Source organism: Phodopus roborovskii, unplaced genomic scaffold (genome assembly GCF_943737965.1).
Source record: "Phodopus roborovskii unplaced genomic scaffold, PHOROB, whole genome shotgun sequence".
Taxonomy (NCBI): domain Eukaryota; kingdom Metazoa; phylum Chordata; class Mammalia; order Rodentia; family Cricetidae; genus Phodopus; species Phodopus roborovskii.
Window position 1 is genome coordinate 29,681,420 of NW_026126571.1, and position 22,821 is coordinate 29,704,240.

The 22,821-nt window shown below is 47.1% G+C and overlaps 1 protein-coding gene across 2 annotated transcripts in view; it reads right to left on the bottom strand.

Annotated features, from left to right (window-relative positions):
• Positions 1-398: 398 nt before the first annotated feature.
• Actr3b (actin related protein 3B) overlaps positions 399-22,821 on the bottom strand; it is a 90,178-nt gene continuing 67,755 nt past the window's right edge. For both annotated transcript variants that reach the window (XM_051202964.1, XM_051202963.1), the window contains exons 8-12: positions 21,569-21,742; positions 20,357-20,449; positions 1,994-2,119; positions 1,345-1,428; positions 399-494 (exon numbers count right to left, since the gene is read on the bottom strand). In XM_051202964.1, the coding sequence (XP_051058921.1) occupies positions 399-494; positions 1,345-1,428; positions 1,994-2,119; positions 20,357-20,449; positions 21,569-21,742 (573 nt within the window). The remainder of the gene's footprint in view (positions 495-1,344; positions 1,429-1,993; positions 2,120-20,356; positions 20,450-21,568; positions 21,743-22,821) is intronic.

The window sequence follows — 22,821 nt, forward strand, 5'->3', positions numbered from 1 at the left end:
CATCAATTTGTAGTTCAAGTTTATAACATTTTATTTACAAAAATAGGCTGGGATCCGTCCCACACTCTTTCCTGGAGAAACCACTTTGCATCATGTGTTCCTTTAGTAGTTTCTAAGGTTGCAATGAACTCCTTCAGAGCTGTCCTTGTCAACTAGAAGCTCGGATGGAGAGGAGAGAACGTGGGAGGGGGAGAAGGGAAGGACAACGGGACGAGGAGGGCCACAAACAGTCACAGGATAAATGGCTTTACTGGAAAGACTGCTCCCGGCCCCACACACTGGTGATGAAAGCAGGCTGCTCACTCACCAATACCACACCGCTATTTACAGGAGCCGGGGCTGCTCTGGGTTCTGAAGGACACTTATTCCCAATGTGACACTGTCAGACAGCTGCTCCACTAGGACATCACTCCAAAGACAGGGTTGTGGCGGCAGATGCTGGGGCCGTATTCCTCATAGTCCTTCTTGGTGTGACAGACCTGAAAGAACTCGGGCTGCAGGAAAGCAGTGGGAGGGAGATGATGAGCAGGAGGGAAGAGGAAGCCACTGAGCAAAGGGGATGGACTATCCCCATCCAGAGGCCCCCAACCCTGACCTGGGTGACATACCAGGCAGACGCTCACTTTTTTTTTTTTTTTCACTTTTTAAAATTTACTCAGCATTTCCCAGCACTGGAAAACAATAAATTTACTCAGTTCCCACTCATTAGGATCAAATATTTGTTAGCCTGGGCTAAAAATAGCTGTTAACAAAAACTCAAGGGGGAAATATTAATAAATAAATAATCACTTGGAAAGGACCCAAGGAGGTGCTGGGGAGATGGCTAAGTTGGTACAAGCTTGTCACATAAACATGAAACCCTGAGCTCATGCACTCACTCTAGAGAAAGTGAGGTGTGGCAATGTACACCTTTAGTCCTAGTGCTGGGAAACAGACAGGTGGAGCCTTGGAGGTCCCAGGTCAAGCCAGTCTAACTAATTGGTGAGCCAGATCCTAGTAAGAACCCTGTCTCAAAAAAAAAAAAAAAAAAGTGCGGTGATTGAAAAGTGGTTTCCTCACACAGTTTGCACACTCTGCCTGTACACACACATACACACAGAAGAAGGCCAGGGTGCTCTGAATTACACACCCATGTTTATCTGTAACCCACAATTAGAAGGCTGATTGGGAATGAAATGTACAATTTAAATGATAACTAAAATATTTTTACATTAGACAGAATTTATTTGGTATGTTTAAAGCCATGCAAACAGAACACATGCTATTTAATTTTCATAGACAGTATTTATCTAAACTCAACAGAGACACACAGATGACAATAGAACACTCTAGAAAGGGACTTACAGTTGAGGCCAGCATAGAGCCTCCAAACCACACGGCATAGCGTTGCATGTGGTGTGTTATCACCTGAACCTCCACGGGCTTAGGCTGCAAAAGAAAGCAATTGCATTTAGTCTGCACAGTACATCCCATCGACCCATCTGTCAGGCGATGGGCAATGGCCTCCTCCAGTGACAGCCTCAACCACACTGAAGTGCCAGCCCCAGGAGATCCAGGAAAGGAAGTGCTTATGCCTGGCCGAGATGGCTTAGCAAGGTCAATAACAAAGTGAACCCCCAAACACTACAACAAAACACAATGCAGCGGCTACCCTCACTGCAGAGGAATCTGCTCTCACTTCCCTACCAATGCTCACCTCAGGGAGATGCCCAGGCATCCCAGCGGCTAAGAGCTGTGATGATGGACACAGCCTAGCATGAAGCAGTTGTCTCACTTTAATGAGAACATTTCTTAACCATAAATCCATCTTGTCTCTGTAGCACCTGGTCTCACACACACACACATACACACACACACCCATGCCTGATCTTGCAAAGGAGGGTATTAGTAGCCTTAAGCCTTAAGCATGTCCCCCCAATGAACGCAGGCATCCAACCCTCCAACCCCAGCTGTCCCCTGTTGGAAGACAGCCGGGCTGCACACAGCCCCCTACCTTTATCCTGCCCCCACTGAGCTCTTCACTCAGCTTTAACCGGGCGTCCACCACTCTTTTCAAGTCTCTCTGTAGACGGCGTCCAAAATCTCTGAACATTGTGGAGCCTCCAGAAAGAACGACATTCTGAAAGACAAAAGCGGATGGTGAGTGGCCTTGGGTGAGACCAAGCTGCCTGTGATGGTCCAGGACTTGCTCCTCAGCAGGCCTGCTTGTGTGACTAACACACTGACACTGACCAAGGAATCAGTCCTCCTTTCTCTCAGTCTCCCAGGGCTACCATGGCAGCCTCCCCACACCCTTCCTCACTTCCCTGAAGGCTACAGTGTCAACTGGAAAGGGACAGCGTCTGCAAAGACAGAGTAGAACTGCAGGGATGTGGAGAGATGGTCCACAGAGGAGTTACCTATCCCAGGCCAGCTTAGCCCTCTGAATAGCCATTCCTTGTCCACCTCTGTGCCAAAAATAATATCCTGTGACTAACGGCTAAAAACCGTCTTTAATCTATTAACTTCAAAGACCCCCAGCTTCCACCAAACCAAAAGACAATCATCAGACAGCATCTGAGGGAGAGCCTATAGGAAAACTTCTCCCGTCTCCCTGTATCTACTTCTCTGATGTACCCACTACTGTGCATTTTAGACTTGCCTTGGTTTATTATTTTCTTTGTTCTGTAAAACTATGAAACTGCTTTCGTGTTGGAACATGGAATTTGGCATAACCTACATCTGCACCTCTGGGCCATGGTCACTCATATTGGGCTCCAGAATAAAGCCTTATTTCCTTTAAGGTGTGAGCTGTTTATTTCATCTCCGGGGGAATCTTCCTGAGATGTTTTCCTCCTTCCTCAGAGACCTATAAAAAGGGGCCTCCAGTCCTGCTGCATGGGCTGATTCTCCCCAGAGTTCTACCATGCCATCTGTCTGTGGAGCTGGGGCCTGACCTCCTGAGTCCCCAACATGCCTGACTCTCTACCATGGTCTTAGAACTATGTCCCCCTCGAATCCCTCACCTGAGATCTTTCACTAACCACAAGTCACGGGTTATATTTTTTCCTTATGAGCATTCCACCAATCACTCCCCTCGGTGGTACTTTCCTCCACTGTAAGCAACTGAAAGCACACAGCTACTCATGCCTGCACTCTCCTCCACCCCATCCCCACCCCTGCCCCAGGGAGAACTCATGTGAGCCAAGAAACCAGAAAAGCTACACTAACTGACACACAGGCTCCTGACAAATCACTAACATTGATCTTTAACTGTTTCGCCTTAATAACCAGCCGGGCCTTCCGTTCATACTGGAATCCCTTCAGAGGGACGATGTGGAAAGAAAGCATCGGGAAACATTTTCAAATGGATCCTCCCTCTGCCCACAGCCCACAAGCACTCCAGCCTCTGTCATGTGACTGCATCAGACATTTGATGGGTGAGGAAGGGCAGGCGAGAATCATTAAACCGGCTGGCTGTTAAAATGAAAAGTAACAGTTCTATTCTCTCAGGCTACAGAATAGTATTTAGGACAATAAAAGTGAAATTGCCCTCATTTAACTTTCTGACAGAAAATATCATTTGAGAAAACTGTAAAGAAAATAAAAATCATCCTTCAAGAGGCCACAAGTCCCCAACGTTGCCTTCTGGGAGCATCTATAGCCAGGCCACTTCCTCAGCCAGCAAACACCTCACAGGTTTACGGGAAAGCTTATGTCTTACAGACCCAGGCCGGAGAGCCCAAGGTATGGCGTATGGCCCGTCTGTTCTACTTACTGCTGCCCTCAGCCAGTGAGAGTCTGCCAAGCTGGGGACCACAGTGGTGGAGGCAGGATTTGAAGGGCAGGCAGTAGAGGAAGGGCAGAGCCATGTGAAGCTACCTCAGATCTAGTCTTCTGCCTTGGAACCTATTCCAGTTCCAACCTGAGTATTTGTAGAAATTTATCCTCTAGTAATCTACCCATAGACCTGGGAACACCTACAAGGATTTCTCACTGTTCCAAGAGCTAAGCTGAGACCTCCAGGAACAACACATGACAGGCCATAACAGAGCTGAGCACAAGGCCCCTGTAGTCTCCAATCAGATGTCTTTGGGAGGGTCCCTGAGGGCGTCTGCAGATCAGATATGGAGCACTTTTGAGGAGAAATTCCAGAGCTCCCCAGTAGGGGGAGGCTCTCCAAGGCCATACCCTGACCAGCCCTTCAACAGGAGACCATTAAGCAAATGCTCCCTTTCCCGTGGTACCCACTTACTAACAGGTGTGTTGGACAAAGCAAACCACAAGTGTACCATGTGTCCTCACTTGAGCTTCGGTAGTAAAAGCACCTAGTACTAGAAGCTCTGGTGAGTAGGGGAAAGCCAGCTGCAAGGCCATCTAAATCCTCACCACCCAGACTCTCAGCCCTACTAAGCACCCACCTCCCTCCTGGTGACTTCCCAGGTCAGTGTCCTGACCATGCTGTCATCTTCTGTTGCCATGTGGAGAAACCCTCCAGACAAAGTGTGACTGTCAGAGACCAGGCTCATCAGCACAGGTTATGACATGCTTGGTGTGGCTTGTCAACAGCATTCATGTGTCAAATGTCCCCCAAAGGTGAGACAACAAGTAGCAATGCTAAAGAATGAATGTGTTCTGACCCAGATCCTCTCAGGCACAGACCTTATCCCTGCATAGCTGTTTACTGTTAGGAAGACTTTAAAAGTGTTCTTGGCATTAGTGTCCTTGGGAAAGGCCTCAAGTGGCCACTGGCTCCTCTCTCTAATATACAAGCCAATTATTCCTAGAGCAACAGATGCTGGATTCTGTCCAATTAAGAATTAACTGAGGGCTGCAGATGGACAAGGATGGGATGTGAGTTAACTGCGTGTTTCTAAGGGTACTCTGGATGGTTTTCTACTTTATCTTCTTTTCTGACCACTATAAATAAGTCCTTCTTGAAACATTCCAAACTCCAATTACTACAGCCTGTCAGAATCCTGGGGCCCTGGGCATAGCTCCTGGGGAGCCTGGGCCCTACTGGGCTCTTGCTTGCTCCCCTCTGCATGGGGAGAGGACACCTCAGTGCCAGGTTCTTCTGTGGTCACAGAAAGTCATTATTCCTGCACATGACAGCCAAAGCAAGGCACCCGCATTAGATTCCAGCACTGGACACACGGGTGCACCTAACAAAGACTTCCTGCCCTAACCTCAAAACTATGGGCTTTGTCCCTCAGAGATGATGAGACCAGTACGGAGTACGCCAGCTCCTCTTCCTACTGTACCAGACACTGCAGAAGAGCTGTCATGGGCTCAGTACTCTTCTGATGCTAAGCAGTCCATTAAGAATTAGAAGCTAACTAATCTTAACTCTCAGGAGTTAAGACATGCACTAAGCCCTATCCTGCTCTCAGAAAATACTTGGCGAATGTTAAGAATATGGACAGAGGGGGGCAGTAAAAAGGAAGCTGGGACAGGAAAAAGGGAGCGGGCACAGGAGGACATCCATGCACAGACTATATCATGTGTAAATGTGTATACAGACACTATAGTGCCAGTGACACTTAGGAAAATGAAGCCCCTGGAAAAAGCAAACAGACGATGATAACAGCAGTGAGTCACCTGAGACGTCCGTCTTTTGAGATACCGCCGGTTGTCCTGACTCTGGCTAAGCTCTCTCAGTTTCCCACCCTGTGAGCAAGCCATCTGGATCTGGCAGCCCTGCAGGCTTGCTCTGAGTTGACTTTGTTGAGGCAGAAAACTGATCAAACACAGAATGGGACTTAAACCGCAAGTCAGTTCACATTAAAGATCACGGTGCACCAGCTGGTCTGAATGGCAAGTCTACCTTCTTCACAAAGGCTTATTGGAGGGGATTGTACATATGGCCTGGTGATAATCCCAATAGTTCATCTCCATCAAGCTAGTTATCCAAAGTTATCCACTGAAGCAGAAAAGACTGGTCATTAGGAAACTTCTAATAAGCAGTTTGCCTAACACAACTCTAGCTTCACAGACCACAATACAGGACATCATCACAGTGACACCTCACACCTAGAATACATTCATTTTTTTTTCAAGGAAATGTCTTTTCTGGGTTTGGGGGTGTTACTTAGGGCAGAGAACCTGCCTTAGCATGCATAAAGCCCAGGAGCTCAACCCCAACAACAGCAAACTTCCTATTTGCATAAAAAGGAAAGTCACTGTTAAGAGCTATTTTAGTGCACTTTAGTACACAGAAAAGGGCAAATAGTCTGCCCCTCCAGTGTTCCGTTGTGTGGCTGCTGTTTCAGAGACTATAGGCATATGCTGCGTGAATTTGTCACACCATTTTTATTTGAAAACATTTTCTGTTTAGAAATAACATCAAGTTAGCACAAGTGGAGTGCCCTGTAGTGCAGGAGGACCTTCCAGGGACACTGGGCCCGTCATGCTCTCTCCTACTGCCACCACCTCCTTTTGAAGCCCTGGGATCATCACGTTCCCTCCTAGACACTTTAGATGTATTCTTATTAACACATGCTACCACCATGCAGCTGCCATCCTCATAGCCACATCCATAAATATTCTTCTTTCCCGCCCTGATATGCCAGGACACCCCTCAGCAGAGGCCCTCCTGGCATTGCCTGGAGTCTGCGCCTTACGCCCTTCCCACACTGAGGACACAGAGCCTCTTGCTGGCTATATTTGTGTCACAGACTAGAATCACTGGGAGTGGGGAACCTCAACTGAAAAAATACCCTGACCAGACTGGCCTATTGCCAAACCTTGGTGCATTATCTTGATTGGTGATTGATGTGGGAGAGCCCAGCTCGCTGTGGGTGGTGTCACCCTGGGCTGGTGGTTCTGGGTGCTATATGCAGGCTGAGCAAGCTATGGGGAGCAAGTCAGTAAGCCGCCTTCCTCTCTGGCCTCAGCTTCAGTTCCTGGTGATAGAGTACGACCAGACAATTGTAAGATGAAATAATCCCTTTCTTCCCCAAGTTGTTTCTGGTCGAGGTGTTTCACCACAGCAACAGAAGTCCTCCCCTTCCTGTTTCACTCTGCTCCTAGCTATCACAGGGCACCCACTGGCCTGCTACCCCCAGTAGCATCATCCACACAGTGGCCAGGATTCGGTCCCCGGTCAAGTGGCAGGTAACCCTACTGGCAGGTAATAGGTTCTCTGATCACCAATGAGGATGGACCTCACAGAGCTGGGACAGCCCCGTGTCACCATGCACACGTACTTCGGCGCCTTCCTTACCTTCTACCTCCCCTGACCAGAGCTCAGCTTCTGCCCTGGACCCTCCTCAGTGGAAGGGGCTCCCTCTCCCTTCGTTTTCACAATACACAATCTTCATTAGAGTCTTACCATCAGACGTAAAACTCAAGACACACTCAGCTGCTTGAAATCAAAGCAAATCTGACTTATTACAGTCACAACACAGAACTCCCCCTCTCCTCCACCGGCTCCATTCAGCTAATTCAATTTATACAAGTGTCCTATCAGGTAAGACAACTGCAGTATTTTCTCTGAACTAAATCTAAGCTGATCTTACACCATGTCAAGTTCCCAGCTGTCCCGCCTGATGAGAGTCTGCCCTCACGGCCTCTGCTTTATCTGCACTGGTCTATTTTAATCACTGAGGCTCATTCCTCAGTGGTCAGCAGTGTCAACAGAAACAACAGCTCGGTGTTATGGTTTGCATGTGAAATGCCTCCCACAGGCTCCTGTGTGTAAACACTTGTCCCCAGCCAGTGGCACTGTTTTTGGAAGGTTGTAGAACTTTGGGAAATTAGGGTCTAAATGGAAAAAGTGAGTCTCTGGGGAGATGGCCTTAGGATTTATTGCCTGACCCTGCTTCTTTTTCTATGCTTGCTATCTGGCTGCTGATTTGTGACAAAGCAGCTGCCACCACACAGGCCTGCTAACACATGCCCACCACCATACCTCACCGCACAGGCCCACCGCCATATCCCACTGCACAGGCCCACCGCCATACCCCACCACACAGGCCTGCTAACACATGCCTACCACCATACCCCACCACCACACATGCGTGCTAACACATGTCCACCATCACACAGGCCCACCACCATACCCCACCACACAGGCCCATCACCCTACCACACTACCACACAGGCCCTCTAACACAGGCCTATCACCATACCTCACCACACAGGCCCACCAGCAAAGGCCTACCACCATACCCCACTGCCAGGTGCCACCACCATACAGGGCCACTTCTGTCACAAAGCCATCTGCCACCATCCCTTCCCTGACACTATGGACTGTAGGCATTGATCACTGAGATGAGAAAAGTGACTAATACACTCAATGTATGTCAGCACACTACATGCTGTGTGTCCCACACAAGCCCCTTTCCCTTTTAAAGGACCAGTAGATGGGAGTTAAATAGCTGGCTCAAAGGCACACAGCTAGGAAGCTGCAGGCCTGTATCACTCAGAGTTCAAGGTCTTGGGAGAAAGAGAACACAAATGTTTACTTACAAACTAAATTACTTAACTCTGCCCATATCTCCTGAGTGCCAGTTACTGCTGCATGCCATTACAAGTATTACCTAGTTATATCAGCCAACTGACCTTTGACATCACAACCCGCTGGCACCACAGCATCCCTGTGTGAGCCTTGCTCTAAGCAAGCAAGGCTAAGAAACTGGGGGATCAGGCATCATGATGCTCATTCATGGCTCAGCCAGTACACCGTCCAGGCTGTCTGCACTCCTGACCATAAAGACAGGGAAATGGTGGAGATGGTGAAGATGGCTGAGATGGTTGGAGATAGCAGAGATGGACCCTCTCAAGAAGCTTTCCACGGGAGCCAGAATTTAGAGTGTGTCCCTCTGAAGGGAACCTGACAGAAAACAAGTGTCCTTCATTACACAATCAGTACATTTCACGGTGCCAGTCCTAGCTACAGCAATCCTCTAAAAAGACATTTTCCTATACCCAGCCACTCCCACAAACCCACTTAACATTGTCATTGAAGATTCAGATGTACTCAAAGGCCCGCTGAAGTGGTAAGACATCTCAGTCGGCAAGTTCTCAAATGAGAACCATTCAACTCAAAAGCACTGGAAACAGAGACTCCTGCCCAGGTTAGAGATGCCCTAAAATGCAACACAGTAAAAAAAAGTTTGACCTAAGTATAGAAAAACACCAAACACCCAAACCTAGGGAAGAGTCAGTACTGAAACAGACTTCAATAAAAATGATGGTTTTAAAATGTTTTGATTTGTTAAATATTTATAACACTGTACAAAGTGAACTCATAGGATACAGAATGTAAATACTTATATTTCGGGGCAGTAAGAAAAGCTCAGCAATACTGATACTCAGGGACTACAGAGTAACTCTGCTTTATGGAAGTTCTTGGAGCATCTCAAGTTCCTAACTTAAATGAGCAGTAATGACCTTTGTCCCCACTACAGTACCTAAACTTCCTATGATGAAGTAGGTTTTGACACCTTAATGCTTTGCCCTTGCAAAGTGGCTCTGCCTCCCTCTACAGTGCCCCTTTGCTCAGTGTGAGGGGGTCAAGTGTTCATGAAACCCACTGTCTTGTCTAGAACTTTTTAAATGCTGTGCCACTACCTTCCTGCCAAAAAAAAATCTCCATTTGAAGGTTATCTTTACACATGGAAGGCCCCTTCTCTCTGCTGGTAGAGAATGCCAGGGCACAACATTAGACACACACATATGACCAGTCAGTCTCCTGAAGTTTAAGTCAAAGAGGTTTGCAATAAAATCTGTACCACATTTGCCAATGGTCTGGGGATGTAGCTTTCTGAAAGGGGACTGGTGCCAGGTGCAAGGCACTAAGTCCCACCTCCTCCCTTTCTGAAAAAGTAACACAACATCAAAAATAACCAAACTGCCCACTCATGTTACATCAATGCATCTCATGCTTGAGGCGCTCCTAACACAGTTTGATGGGTACACTGCGCCACCTATGAGCCATCATGTGTAACTACAGATAAAATGTTACCAGCTCATGCCAGATCTGGTGCTGCACTAAGGCAATCCTAGCAGCTCTGGGGGAGTTGAGGGAAGAGGACTGAAAGAAAGATCAAGGCCACCCTTAGCAGCTCAATGGGACCTTGAGTCAAAAAAAAATATTAAGGGGCTGGGGATGTAGCTCAGTGGTACAGCACTTGCCTAGCATGTACAAGGCCCTGGGTTCAGTGCCTGGCACAGGAGAAAAGGGAACACCTGCACAGCATGTAGGGTTCCATTCCCTGTAGAGCAGGAAAAAGAAACCCAGAGAGAGGCTGCCTCTCCGCTCTTGCAGTTTAGATGTTACAGCAGCTACGGGTTCAGCTGACGACTAAAGTGTACAAAGTCTGAGCAAACATCTGAGTCACACAATGGCACCAACCATGCCCCCAGTGAAATCCAAGCAAATGTTTAGGGATGACAACTGGTGCAGGGATCACCCACACCTCTTAGTTCCCTTCAACTTCATTACTTTGGCCTCTGTACAACTCCCCTCTCAAAGCTGGTTCTGTGGGGACAGTGTCGCCTGGCAGGCCTGGGGACAGTTACCTTCCAGGGTCTTCTCTGAGACTCTCTTGGCTTCTTGGGTGACTAATTTTGTGAGTTGACTTGCTATACTACCACACCTGGTGACCGCACCAAACACGAACCCAGACATTGCCATGGAAGGTGACGACCCAGTCAGCTGAAGGCCAGGAGAGCAGTCTGTGGTGTCCCCGGGATGGGATTCTATCCCAGCATGCAGTGCAGTGCCTCCCTGAGTCTCCAGCCCGCTCTACAGATTCCAGGCTCCACCGTTCACATTTGCCAATCCTTACATCTTTAACTTCACTATGGGGAGAAGGAGGAGTGGACTGGAGGAAAGGAAGGGAGGGGAAGAGCGCTGCTGCTTCTGCTTCTCCACTTAGACCATGGCAAATCCCTTCCAAAGTCCTCAGTGGCCCTCAGAACACACTCAGCCTAAACCCATGCAAAGCCAGGCCTTGCCTGAGTTCCCAGCCAGCACAGTGGCTCACCCCTCCAGGCCCACGTGATCTGGCCCTCCATATGTGCAGGTGCCTGCAGAGGCCAGCAGAGGGCACTGGAACCCCTGGAGCTGGGGTGCAAGCTGTTGTGATCACCCATGTGCTGGGTCCTGTGCAAGAGCAGTACAAGCTCTTAACCAGTAAGCCATCTCTCCAGGCTCACGTGGATTGTTTTTGTTTGGTTTTGCTTTTGCTTTTGCTTTTTTCAAGACAGGTTCTCTGTGTAAGCTCTGACTGTTCTGGAACTCGCAATGAAGACCAGGCTAGCTTTGAACTCAAAGTTCCACCTGCCTCTGTCACCCAAATGCTGGGATTAAAGGCATGTGCCACCACTGTTCTGCCAAATGGACTGTTTTTATTTCCCATCTGTGCTGAGCAGGTCACACCAGCCTGCAGGACTCTGATCTGAGCTGTCCCACAGCATAGCCCTTAGTTCAATATTGCTATTTACATCTGTATCCATTAAAATTAAACAAAAATTTAATGCTTTATTGTTGCAGCAACATGTTTGAAGGATGCAGCAGCCACATGTGGCAGTGCCCTGGATGCCACAGCTGCAAACATCAACGGTGGAGCAACAGCTGGTGAATGCTAGCTACAGGAATCCCCTGCTGTACCAAGTCAACCTGGGCTCCCACACATTGCCATGCTCAACCCATGCAGTTGCATGTCTGCATCCTGGGTTCCTGTGGCGGGCCTGGCAAGTTGCCAACAGACACCCCTCAGTGGGGCATTATGAGACATCTTCATCTTATCACTGCAATAAAAATCCCTGAACTCAGTAAGCCATGACCAGTTGTTCACATGAGGCTTCCCCTCCCTAAGACAAAGAGAAATCTCATACCGTTCTGGAGTGCATTAACAGGAACCACAGTTCAAAAGTTATGGGCAAATAGTGTAGAAGTGGGTTTGAAAGTTCTGGAACTACCCAAATCTAAGCGGCTGCCATCCCATCTGCTCACATCTGAGACTTCCCCTTGGATTTCAGCTAGAAAAGGATTGAGATGTAGCTCACCAGTGGAGTGCCTGCCTCGAATGACCTGCATTTGACCCCCAGTCTTGAAGGGGGGGGAGAAAAAGGACAACAATGGCATGGTCGATAGGGTTTCTAATTTTCTGTTTCAACTGTTGAAGATATCAGAACTATTCAACATTAACAAATCATGTACACAGCTCATTTGCTTTGCCCCATGCTGTTATGATTTAAAAGGCACTGAGATAATTACTATAATAGGCCTGTGACTCAAGCCACCAGTTACAGAAAGACCAAACGTGAGCATATCAAGATGCAGTCACATCTTCTTAACAATAGAGCAAACAGTCTATCCCAACTTCCAACCCAGGGCCAAAGCAGTTTAACAGACACCCTCTTACTGCCACCCCCCACGCCCCTGCTGCACCCCAGGCTTCAGGAAGAGTGAATTCCTTACACACCCTTAGACCCTCACTTTATGCTCAGGCTCCTACACCAGGCCAGCGTCTCCCGCACCAGCACCGCAGGCCAGGTCTGACTGGTTCAGAAGACACCTTCTCAAAGCCTGTCTTGATCCCCTCCAATTAAATGCAATCTGCTCATCCCTCAATTATCATAATTGCATGATTCACTTTAATGACATTTAGCTTGTAGTGGTTCCCGCTCATTATTTCAGTATTTTCGGCTTTTTGATCAATTGCTGGAGACAAGAACACCACTACATACATATTAAACCTCCTTAAATAAGCCTAGTACCAGCAGGCACCCAGACACTTCACAAACGGAGGAAAAGACACCCTGTTACTTGAGAGAGCAATTATAACTGCTCCACCTACAGGCAGAACAGCAAGACTACTAAATACCAGAAAATCCAAGAAAGGACTAGCTGCTTTGAGTATGCAGGTGCCCACCTCCACCCTAGCCCAGGCTCTGTTACATGAGGATCTGTGGGGCAGGACACAGGATGCTGTCTAATGGTGAGTTAGACTGTACACAGGAATTTGCTGAGAGTAGATCTTAAGCGTCCCAATCCATGTGCACACCAGGAGCTACTCGAGGTGGGGAGTAAATCAGTCAGCTTACCTTGGCAGGTTTCTACAATGGACACATACATCAAATCAACCTGGCCACACCTTAAACATACACTTTTTTATGTCAATCAGACCTCAATAGAGATGAGTGAACTTTGTGGGCCCATAGAAATGGCTCCTTTTCATCTTGACATAAGGTCAGAGAGCTCAAATCTACTCTTGCTCCTTGAAGGCTAAATCCACAGCATGTGGCTATTGTGTGCCTTGCCTTGACAACAGAATTTTTGGCCTAAGGTGTAACTAATGGATGTCTTACCTTAGCAGCAGGGTGTGGTTACTTGATGTTTTGGGTATTGAGAAGGTAATTATGCCTGCTGGCTCCTTCTATCATGGTAAGGAAGTCTTTGCCTTCCCCCTTTTGATTGGGGTATATAAGAACTTTGACTAATAAACTTGGGGCTGATCCTGGTATTCACCAGGTGCCCTCCTGACTATCTCTGTCTCTAGCCTGTTTCTCCCTCAATCCACACTCCTCCTTCCATGCATGAACAGGATAATTGGCTGGATCAGACAGTGAACAGTCCACATTTTCATAGCCATCTTTTATTCTTACCATTTTTTCTTCTTGCCTGATGTTGACTCAAAGGCCAGAAGAATCAGATCTTCCAGCAGTCTAAAGGGAGCCACCTCTTACTCACTAGGACATAATAAAGTCCCTGCAGGTCACCAAGATTGTGAAGGAGGAAAATGTAATAGCCTTGGCCCTACAGGTCTAGATTACTCAAGGAAGAAGGCTCCACACAAGAAGAAAGATGATGCCCTCTGGTGCTAAACAGGGTACCATGGAGCTTGCTCCAAACTCCTTCCCACGAGTGGTCCCCCTTCTTGTTATTATGTCCACCATCACTGTCTAGGTCAGTGGTTCCTAACCTTCCTGATGCTGCAACCCTTTAATACAGTTCTTCATGTTGTGGTGACCCCCAATCATACAATTATTTGTTGCTACTTCATAACTATAATTTTTCTGTTGTTATGAACCTTAATGTAAATATCTGTGTTTTCCAATGGTCTTAGGCAACCCCTGTGAAAGGATCATTCAACCCCCAAAGGGGTCTGGACCCACAGGTTGGGAACAGCTAGTCTAGATAAAGCCATAAGACTGGAGGGAAGACACACAGGAGGATGAGTCCTGGGAGAGGACATCTTACCATCCAGATAATCCATCAGGGTCCAGCAGATGTGTTATTTTCCTTTTTCTAATCTGAGTTTCCCTGGACCTAAACCACGTATTCCTATCATTCTGACACTCTCTGCCCCACTGATCGCCACCTCATTGTGAAAGGGGACTGGGTCACTGACAAGAATGGGTCCAACATTGGTCACGGAGAAGGGAAGCACCTTGGAACAAAAATCAAAAGGAGGCATCCGCTACAGACACCTGTAGGTGTTTGGCTATGCACAGAAAGACATCCATGTTTGGTACAGATGACTCAGTGTGTCTCCTTATCTATTTCGTTCAGACACTCACATACTTATTATCTGTATGTTTGGCCACTGTGAAACAGAGGTGGAAGAGTATTGTTCATGGCAAGCTTCTGTCCACACTCAGGAGAAGGAGCTAGAAAATGGCCCCAGAACAGAGCATGCCCTGCACAGGGTAAAGCATGAGAGTGAAACATCATTGCTCCAAGACGCTGGTTCTAAAGAATGCTTCTTCCATCCCATACAGTGTCAGTCCATCTGGGCAAAGGACCCCGTGGGCAGCAGTGCTGCCTCAGCAACCTGCAGCTCTCCCTGGGCAGTGCCAGCTGAAGCCACAAACCCTAGGGTGCCAGAAGCCCAGCAACTATAATCCCATGGAGGCTGATGAATTAACCACACACCTGTACACACAGCCAGCTGGAATGGACTCTCAAAGACACAGAAAGCATGACAATTAGAAAGCAGTGACTCAACTCTATAGCAAGCTGCCTGCCTGGTTTTTTGTAAATAGTGTTTTATGAAATCCAGCCTCTTCTAGTAGTGCCCATATTGTCTACAGCAGCACTGACAGAATAGAGTAAATACAACAGAGACTATGTGGCCTCTGCAAAGCCAGAAAGATTTACCATCTGGCCCTTTACACAAAAAGTTGGCCAACTCTTGGTTGACATTGCCATGGAGAAAGAGTCCACTCTAATAGCTGCATCTGGTGGGTTAACGCATAGAAAGTAAGCATTTGTAAGTCTCAATATTAAACTTCAATTTGGAAAGCAGTCCTTTTCTTAGTGGTTGTAGTAGAAGCTGTGGTGCCCACCAATCACTGCCAGAGAGAGAAAAGTGACCCAAGGGCTGCCTATCCTGCATCTGCAACCAAGGAGTGACAGCTTCCTGAAGGAGCCACAAGATGATGTCAAACCCACTGAGGATCAGCCCACAATGGGTACTGCCATGAGAAAGACAAAAATCTCCACAGCTGAGCCCTGAGGTTCATTTCTGACATCAGAATCTAGTCTACACCAACGAGTATCTCAGGAGACAGAGCAGAAGGCAGCCTCATTTGCTCCCCCTCCTGCAGAGAGTTCAACTCTATGGTAAATGACAAAGAGTGGCCAACTCCACTGTACTCAGCCTTCCAAACTCTCAGTTTGGAAGGCCACAATTAACAACTGGCAGCTCCATACCTACCTTCCTACCCACTATGACTGTGATAACTAGTTTTTCTGTCCACTAACCCAAGCTAAAGTTATTTGGGAAGAGATAACCTTGGTTGAGAAAATGTTCCCCACCAGATTGCCCTGTGCATAAGCCTGTGGTACATTTCCTTGACTGGTTGATATGAGAAGTGGTGCCACCCCTAGGCTGGTATGGTGTTCCTGGATGCTATAAGAAAGCAGGCTGAGAAAACCATGGTGGGGACAAGCCAGTAAACAGCACCCCCTCATGGCCTCTGCATCAGCTCCTGCCTCCAGGTTCCTGCCTTGAGCATCTGCCCTGGCTTCCCTTCATGACAGACTGGGCTTGGGACACATAAGCCAAATAAACTCTTCACTCTTCAGGTTGTTTCTGGTCATGGTGTTTATCACAGCAATAGAAACCATGAGTAATACACCTGCAGATCTACTACCTTCTTACACACACAAATGCAGCTGATAGTGCTACTGATACACTGATAGTGATACTGGTACAAACTGCATTGTCAGTCAAGGAGCAATTATCCCAGGGAGAAGCAGACAGGGTTTCCGTCACATCACCTCTTCTGTGATGTGCAATGTGACAAAGTGGGATAGGCCTAAGTTTTTCAAGATACAGGGAACTGGCTCACAATCCAACCTTGCTATTTAGCAGTTAACGTGGCTCTCCCAAATGCACACGAGTTCAAAGACATAGTGTACTGTCAACTCTCTGCACGTAGAAGCCTCTCTAACAGAACTGCATGGATGGAACTTGAGCCAGGGGCTGTTAATCTAAGGGCTTGTCTCCATTTGTCTGTGATGCGGAGACAGAAACAGCAGCCCCCACAGGGAGTGGCCATATGCAACGGCTTAGTCCAGTTCTTAAATATATACACACTTGATGGGCAATGAGATTCTGTAAATATGTTCCTCATACTGGTTTAATGAATAAAGCACTGTTGGCCAATAGGAAAGCAAGACAGGCGGGACTAGGAGACAAGGAGGAAAGAGGAAGGAGTGGGGAGGAGTCAAGATGGAGAGTCTGGAGAGAACAGAACCGCCATTCCTCCGCTTTCGGTAAGACCACGTGGAAATACATAGAAATGGGTTAATATAAGACAGAGCTAGCTGATAAGAAACAAGTAACTGGCCAACAGAATTATATCTAATACAGAGTCTCGGTGTGTTATTTGGGGCTGGCGTGGCGGCGGTACAAGACCAAGCGGCGGGAAGAAAAACCTTACTTGTTACACATACTTGATGGATCACAGCTATTTACTAAACGATTTAAAGCCCGTGTTAACAATGTAAGTTCGAGAACAACCTGCTCAGGTGGAAGAAGCTGGAGGTTACTTCTGAATAGTCACAGGACCTAGAAAGCAGCAAGACACAAAACTCAATCTGTACACTTATAATCATGTGGTTATCTCAGCACAGGACTAATGAAAACCAACACTTTTAAAACTAGCATACAGTCCAGCAACCTGGGGCTAAGGCAAAGGACTACAAGTTCAGGACTACACAGCAACATCCTACAAATAAAAAAAAATAAGGGAATGCAAGTAACTGTATTAAAACCCCACATAGTTACACAGTGGGCTACCTGTTCGGGTCCTTACTCGGAGTCTTTTCTGCTTCCATTGCAGTCCTCCTCCATCAATCCTGACCCCAACCACAATGAACTCTGCTCTCACCTCCTGTAAGTAAATGACCCATAGAAAATGGCTGGCTTGTGCCGCTGCCACTACCCAAGATAATTACAGTCGATGACCAACACTCTATTTCTACTCTTTATTATCCAATCACTGCAGGAACAGCTCTAGAACATGGTGGTGTGTTTCTGTACTCGCAATACTCAGGAACCTGAGATAGGAGAACTGCAAGTCTCCAGCATATTGAAAAAGCAAAGGCTGGGGGTGTAGTTCACCATACATGTGATCCAGAGAGCAAGGGAGAGATAGAAACTCTACAGAGACATACACATATAGCTAGCCAGCAGCTCATACCCTATCTCCTGTTATGAGGGTACCGCCATTAGTGTCATGCTTTGACATCCTTGCTGTACCCCAACACTCACAGTTAAGGCAACCTGGAGAAGAATACCAGAATTACAGACAAATCTATAAACAGGGATCATCTCTATACAGTAAAGGGTAGTTAACCAGCAGAGTCAAGAAAGCAGATGCAAGCTGGGTTTAGGGGCTCTCTCCTGTCATGCCAGCACTTGAGGGCTGAGACAGGGTATTCCTCGTGAATTGAAGCCTAACTGGACTACACGGTGAGTTCCAGGTCAGCCTGACCTATAGTATGAGATCCTATCAATAAATAAATAAAGCAGATAGAAATTTAAAGTAGACTCTCCATAGAACAGTGGTGGGGAGGAGGGAGGTTCAGGTCAAAGCAGAGTTACTGTAACACCCCTGCAAAAGACATCCCCACTCCTAGCCCAACACTCACTTCCTCCTCTCTTCACGGCCCACTTTCCTTCCCACATGTAATCCATCACTCCCCGATTCCAACATCAAGCCTGACACAGGCCCTCATCTGCTGGGCCAACCCCACCTTCTCACAATGAACTGTGTGCACATGACCTAGCCTGCCTACAAAGACCATGTCCTTCCTTATCTTGCTAGTTTACAAAGCTTTCTTGAGGCCAGGGTTAGCACACTCTACAGTGTTACTTAATAACTGAGTACTTCCAAAACGGAAAGGGCATCCCAGAAGAAAAGGAGGTTCATACAGGTGAGTGCTACCTTATTCAAACTACCTTGAGTTTGAATCAATAAAATTAAGAAACTGAAAAATTCCTTAATAAAATAAACACAAAACCTACGTGCAAGATTGATGGGAGATGTCATTCTGTAAATATGTTTCTATTTTTGATTAATGAATAAAGCACTGTTGGCCAATAGGAAAGCAAGATAGGCGGGACTAGGAGACAAGAGGATTCGGGAAGTAGGAGGCAGGAGATTCAAGATATAGGACCAACAGGGTAGAATTCTGGCCCCTCTCTCTGGTAAGATAAGACCACGTGGAAATACTTAGATTAATGGAAAGGGGTTGATATTTAAGACAGAGCTAGCCAATAAGAAATGCTAGTAACAGGCCAAGAGCTTTATATCTAATACAGCATCTCAGTGTGTTATTTGGGACTGGAGTGGCTGTGGGACCAGGCCGGCGGGAAAACATGCTTGTAACACAAGATCCATGAGCCCTCCCTGCCTTTCACTTTTCCTTAAAGTACAGGATCACCATGTTTTAAGGGCTGGTCCCCATGACCTCCAAAGCCACCTCTGCCTCAAGGTCTGTCAAATCCATTGATATTGGCTGGCTGCATTAGTACAGTTCTCATTCTGCAGAGCTGACTCCTTTGCCTACAATTATGCAGTGTATGTTCCTAGCCTTCACCAACAAGACCACATAGCCATACAAGTGAGACTAAAGAGTGGCACAATGAACATGCACATCTTACTAAATACCAGTCTATTTAGTGTCTTTCCTGCTACTTCTTATTTGGGGGGGGGGTAGTTAATTTGGGGGCATGAAACAAATAAAAATAGGATGTTAATTTGTTTTTACTCATAAAAAGTTAACCTATGGGAAAAAATTTTCATGTAAAAATAATATTAACTATAAAATCTCCAACAATTTTAAAACACAAAGAGGAAAAAGCAGAAGTTGACCATAAGCCTACCCCAGAGATAGTTTAACGGTTTGGCATACAGCACTCAGAACTGTGGAGGACATTCATATGTCAGTAGTTGCTTTCCTACCAGAGACCCCCCCGCGGTGGGGGGGATTCACCCCCCCCCCGGGGGGGGGGGGGGGGTGCCCGGGGGGGAGGGGGGGGGGGGGCCCCGCGGGGAGGGGCAAGAACCTCTGTTTACAATGAGGAATCCAAGCATGTAAGTGTAAGTTGCCCCTTTCAACTACCCAGACTGGGAAAAAATCCGAGGCATATTTGTCTGAACAGCACCAGAACTGGGGGGGGAATTTATATGGGGGTAGTTGCTTTCCTACCAGAGACTTTCCGGCAGTGTGGCTGATTTACCTCATTCTTTGGGAAGGATGTAGTGTCTACTGTGGAATGGAGCAGTAGTTGCTGCACTGTGATGACTAAGAACCTTTCTCTGTTTACAATGAGGATATCCAAGCATGTAGAGTGTAAGTTCCCTCATTTCAAGTTTTACAATTCCAGACAATTAAAGAGTTTTGAAAAAAAAAAATATATTCCAAGTGCATATTTGATCTGATTGTCCCACTGTAACAAAGCTAGCTCAGCTCTGACTCTAAATGAATAAGAGCAGTTCCCAGATAGCCTGAAGGGGGCGCACCCTCCTCTTTCAATCAGTACATATGGCTCATGTGGTCTAACTTCAAACCCAGTTGGCCAGATAAGAAAACTAGCTCAAGCCAGGCATGGAGAAACCCCAGTGCTAGGGAGAAGGAGGCAGCAGAGTCACAAGTTCTAAGCCTAGGCCAGCCGGGGCTCAAGAAGAAGGGGAAGAAGGAGGGTAAGGAAAGGGGATGAGAGTTTTGGAAATTCCTTGGTTGGTGGTGTCGTATTCCCAAACATTCCCCTGCTCTCCTCTCTGAGTAAAACAGTCCCGGGAACAGAGGAAGAACAGGGATGAAGGCACGCTTTGTGGGTAGCTAACAACTATGGGCCTTTAGTGTGGGAACGAAGTCAAGGCATCTTACCCAAGCAGCTCATACCTTATACAGCGGCCGTCGCACATCTATGGGACAGTTCTGTATGACTTCATCAACAACATCCGAGATGGACTCCATAAAGTCTGGGTTGGCAAACTAAATGTTATATAAATATAAAAGAAACATTATACACTTTCCTCAAATAACAACATTTTAAGACTTTGTTTTCATGTTTAATTGTGTGTGTAGGTGTGTGTCTGAGTGTGGGTTTTGAGCACACGAGTGTAGTGTGCCCAGAGGCCAGAAGAGAGCATCATATCGCCCGGAATGGGTGGGTTGTGAGCCGCCACACATGGGCCCTTGGACTGAACTGGGATCCTCTGCAGGAGCAGTCCATGCTATTAACACTGGGCCATGTCTCAGGACCCCTCAAACGCATTTGAAGGTAACTTACAAATATACGATTCACTAGAACTGAGACCCCATTACACGAAAATAAAAGGGTATCAAAGAAATGCCCCAAGACTGAGCACATGTGCACGGGCTGATGTGAACATGAAATTTGTGACTTTAGAGAAGGGAAAATATCCACCAGTCACAAGGACAGGCGGCCCCACCGAGGAGAACACAGCACCTCATGCCAGTCAGAGAAGGCAAAGGGCACACACAACAGCTATATGGCAAGCAGTAAGTATTAATACCACAGAAAAGTTAGCCAGGCTCCGAGGGAAAAGCATGCTGTAGTGAGGGTGGTGGCTTTAAAACAAAGCAGTCTGTGAAGCAGTCACAGTGAATAAACAAACACCTTTGGACTCAACAGCATGAGTTAAATGAACTAAAGTAAGAAATGTCAACTCCAAATTTAACAATCTCAGAGGACGGAGACAACATGCAGTCATCCACCAGCTGGGCACGCACTGGTTTTAGATGGACGGACACAAAGCTCGATGGACTGTCTTAACCCACTTCCATGCAGCAGCCAGTGTGTAACAAACAGTCCTCAGGACCAATGACTTATATTACCACCACCACCCCCATTTTCTTCTATTGCTCTTCCAAGTTCTTCCTCGTCTCAAGGGGGATAACCCAACCTTAACTATTAAAGCAGGTAAGTCTACAGCAAGGCAACCCAGGCAGCCACACAGCAGGGGGATGCACCATGTGAAACAGCCAGCTTGCTCCCTGGACCCATTCACTGAGAACAGCTCTTGGTGCACACTGGGGGGCAGCATCGTTCTACATGCACTGTGCTCTGTACCAAGAGGCAGCTCTTACCTCAGGGTGGAAGAATATTTCCGGTCCCAGGAACCTTTCATAACCAACATCTATAATGAACTTTTTCTGGTTGATGGCATTGATCCCCGTGTACTGTTTGATCCACTTCCGGGGATCCACATCATACTTAGCAAATTCTTTGACAATATCAGGGCAAATGTAACAGTACTTCTCCTGTGTACACACAAAAAGATATCACCAAGCATTAATAACCGCCAGTGCCTCTGCCCTCTGACAATACACAGGAACCCACACATTACAGTTACCTACGGATATAACTCTGTCTACACATGGATACCCCAGTATGGCTGAACTATCAAGCTCCTATCTGGCTATCTTTCAAGTCAGACACAATTACACTTGAACAGGTAAGTCTGCTTTCTCTGCAACTTGATTATCCATCACTACCATGTTTTCCCTAATTTTGTTGCCATATTGTCTGAAATAATATCTATCTGTAAGCATCAACACCTTGTCCCCATCCAGGCTTTGCATGCTCCTTCAGGCTCCCTCTCAGGTGCCTGCCTCAATACTGCCCACATCTGGATCATTGAACTAAGCTTGGCATACTGTAAAGTACAGTAACCAACCACATCCTAGTGCCTGAGTGTGTGTGCGTGTGTGTGTGCATGTGTGCGTGTGTGCATGTGTGTGTGTGTGATACAAAGGGAGTGCTCTCCAGCCTCTTGCTAGTTGTCTGCTTGCAGAGGGATCCCCTGATCCGTGTGTGTGTGTATGTGTGTGTGTTTACATGTGTGTGTGTTTACTGTGTGTGTTTACATGTGTGTGTGCGTGTGTGTGCATGTGTGTGTGTGCATGTGTGCATGTGTGTGTGTGTGTGATACAAAGGGAGTGCTCTCCAGCCTCTTGCTAGATGTCTGCTTGCAGAGGGATCCCCTGATCCGTGTGTGTGTGTGTGTGTGTGTGTGTGTGTGTGTGTGTTTACATGTGTGTGTGTGCGTGTGTGCATGTGTGTGTGTGATACAAATGGAGTGCTCTCCAGCCTCTTGCTAGATGTCTGCTTGCAGAGGGATCCCCTGATCCGTGTGTGTGTGTGTGTTTACGTGTGTGTGTGTTTACATGTGTGTGTGTGCGTGTGTGCATGTGTGTGTGTGTGATACAAATGGAGTGCTCTCCAGCCTCTTGCTAGATGTCTGCTTGCAGAGGGATCCCCTGATCCATGTGTGTGTGTGTGTGTGTGTTTACATGTGTGTGTGTGCGTGTGTGCATGTGTGTGTGTGTGATACAAATGG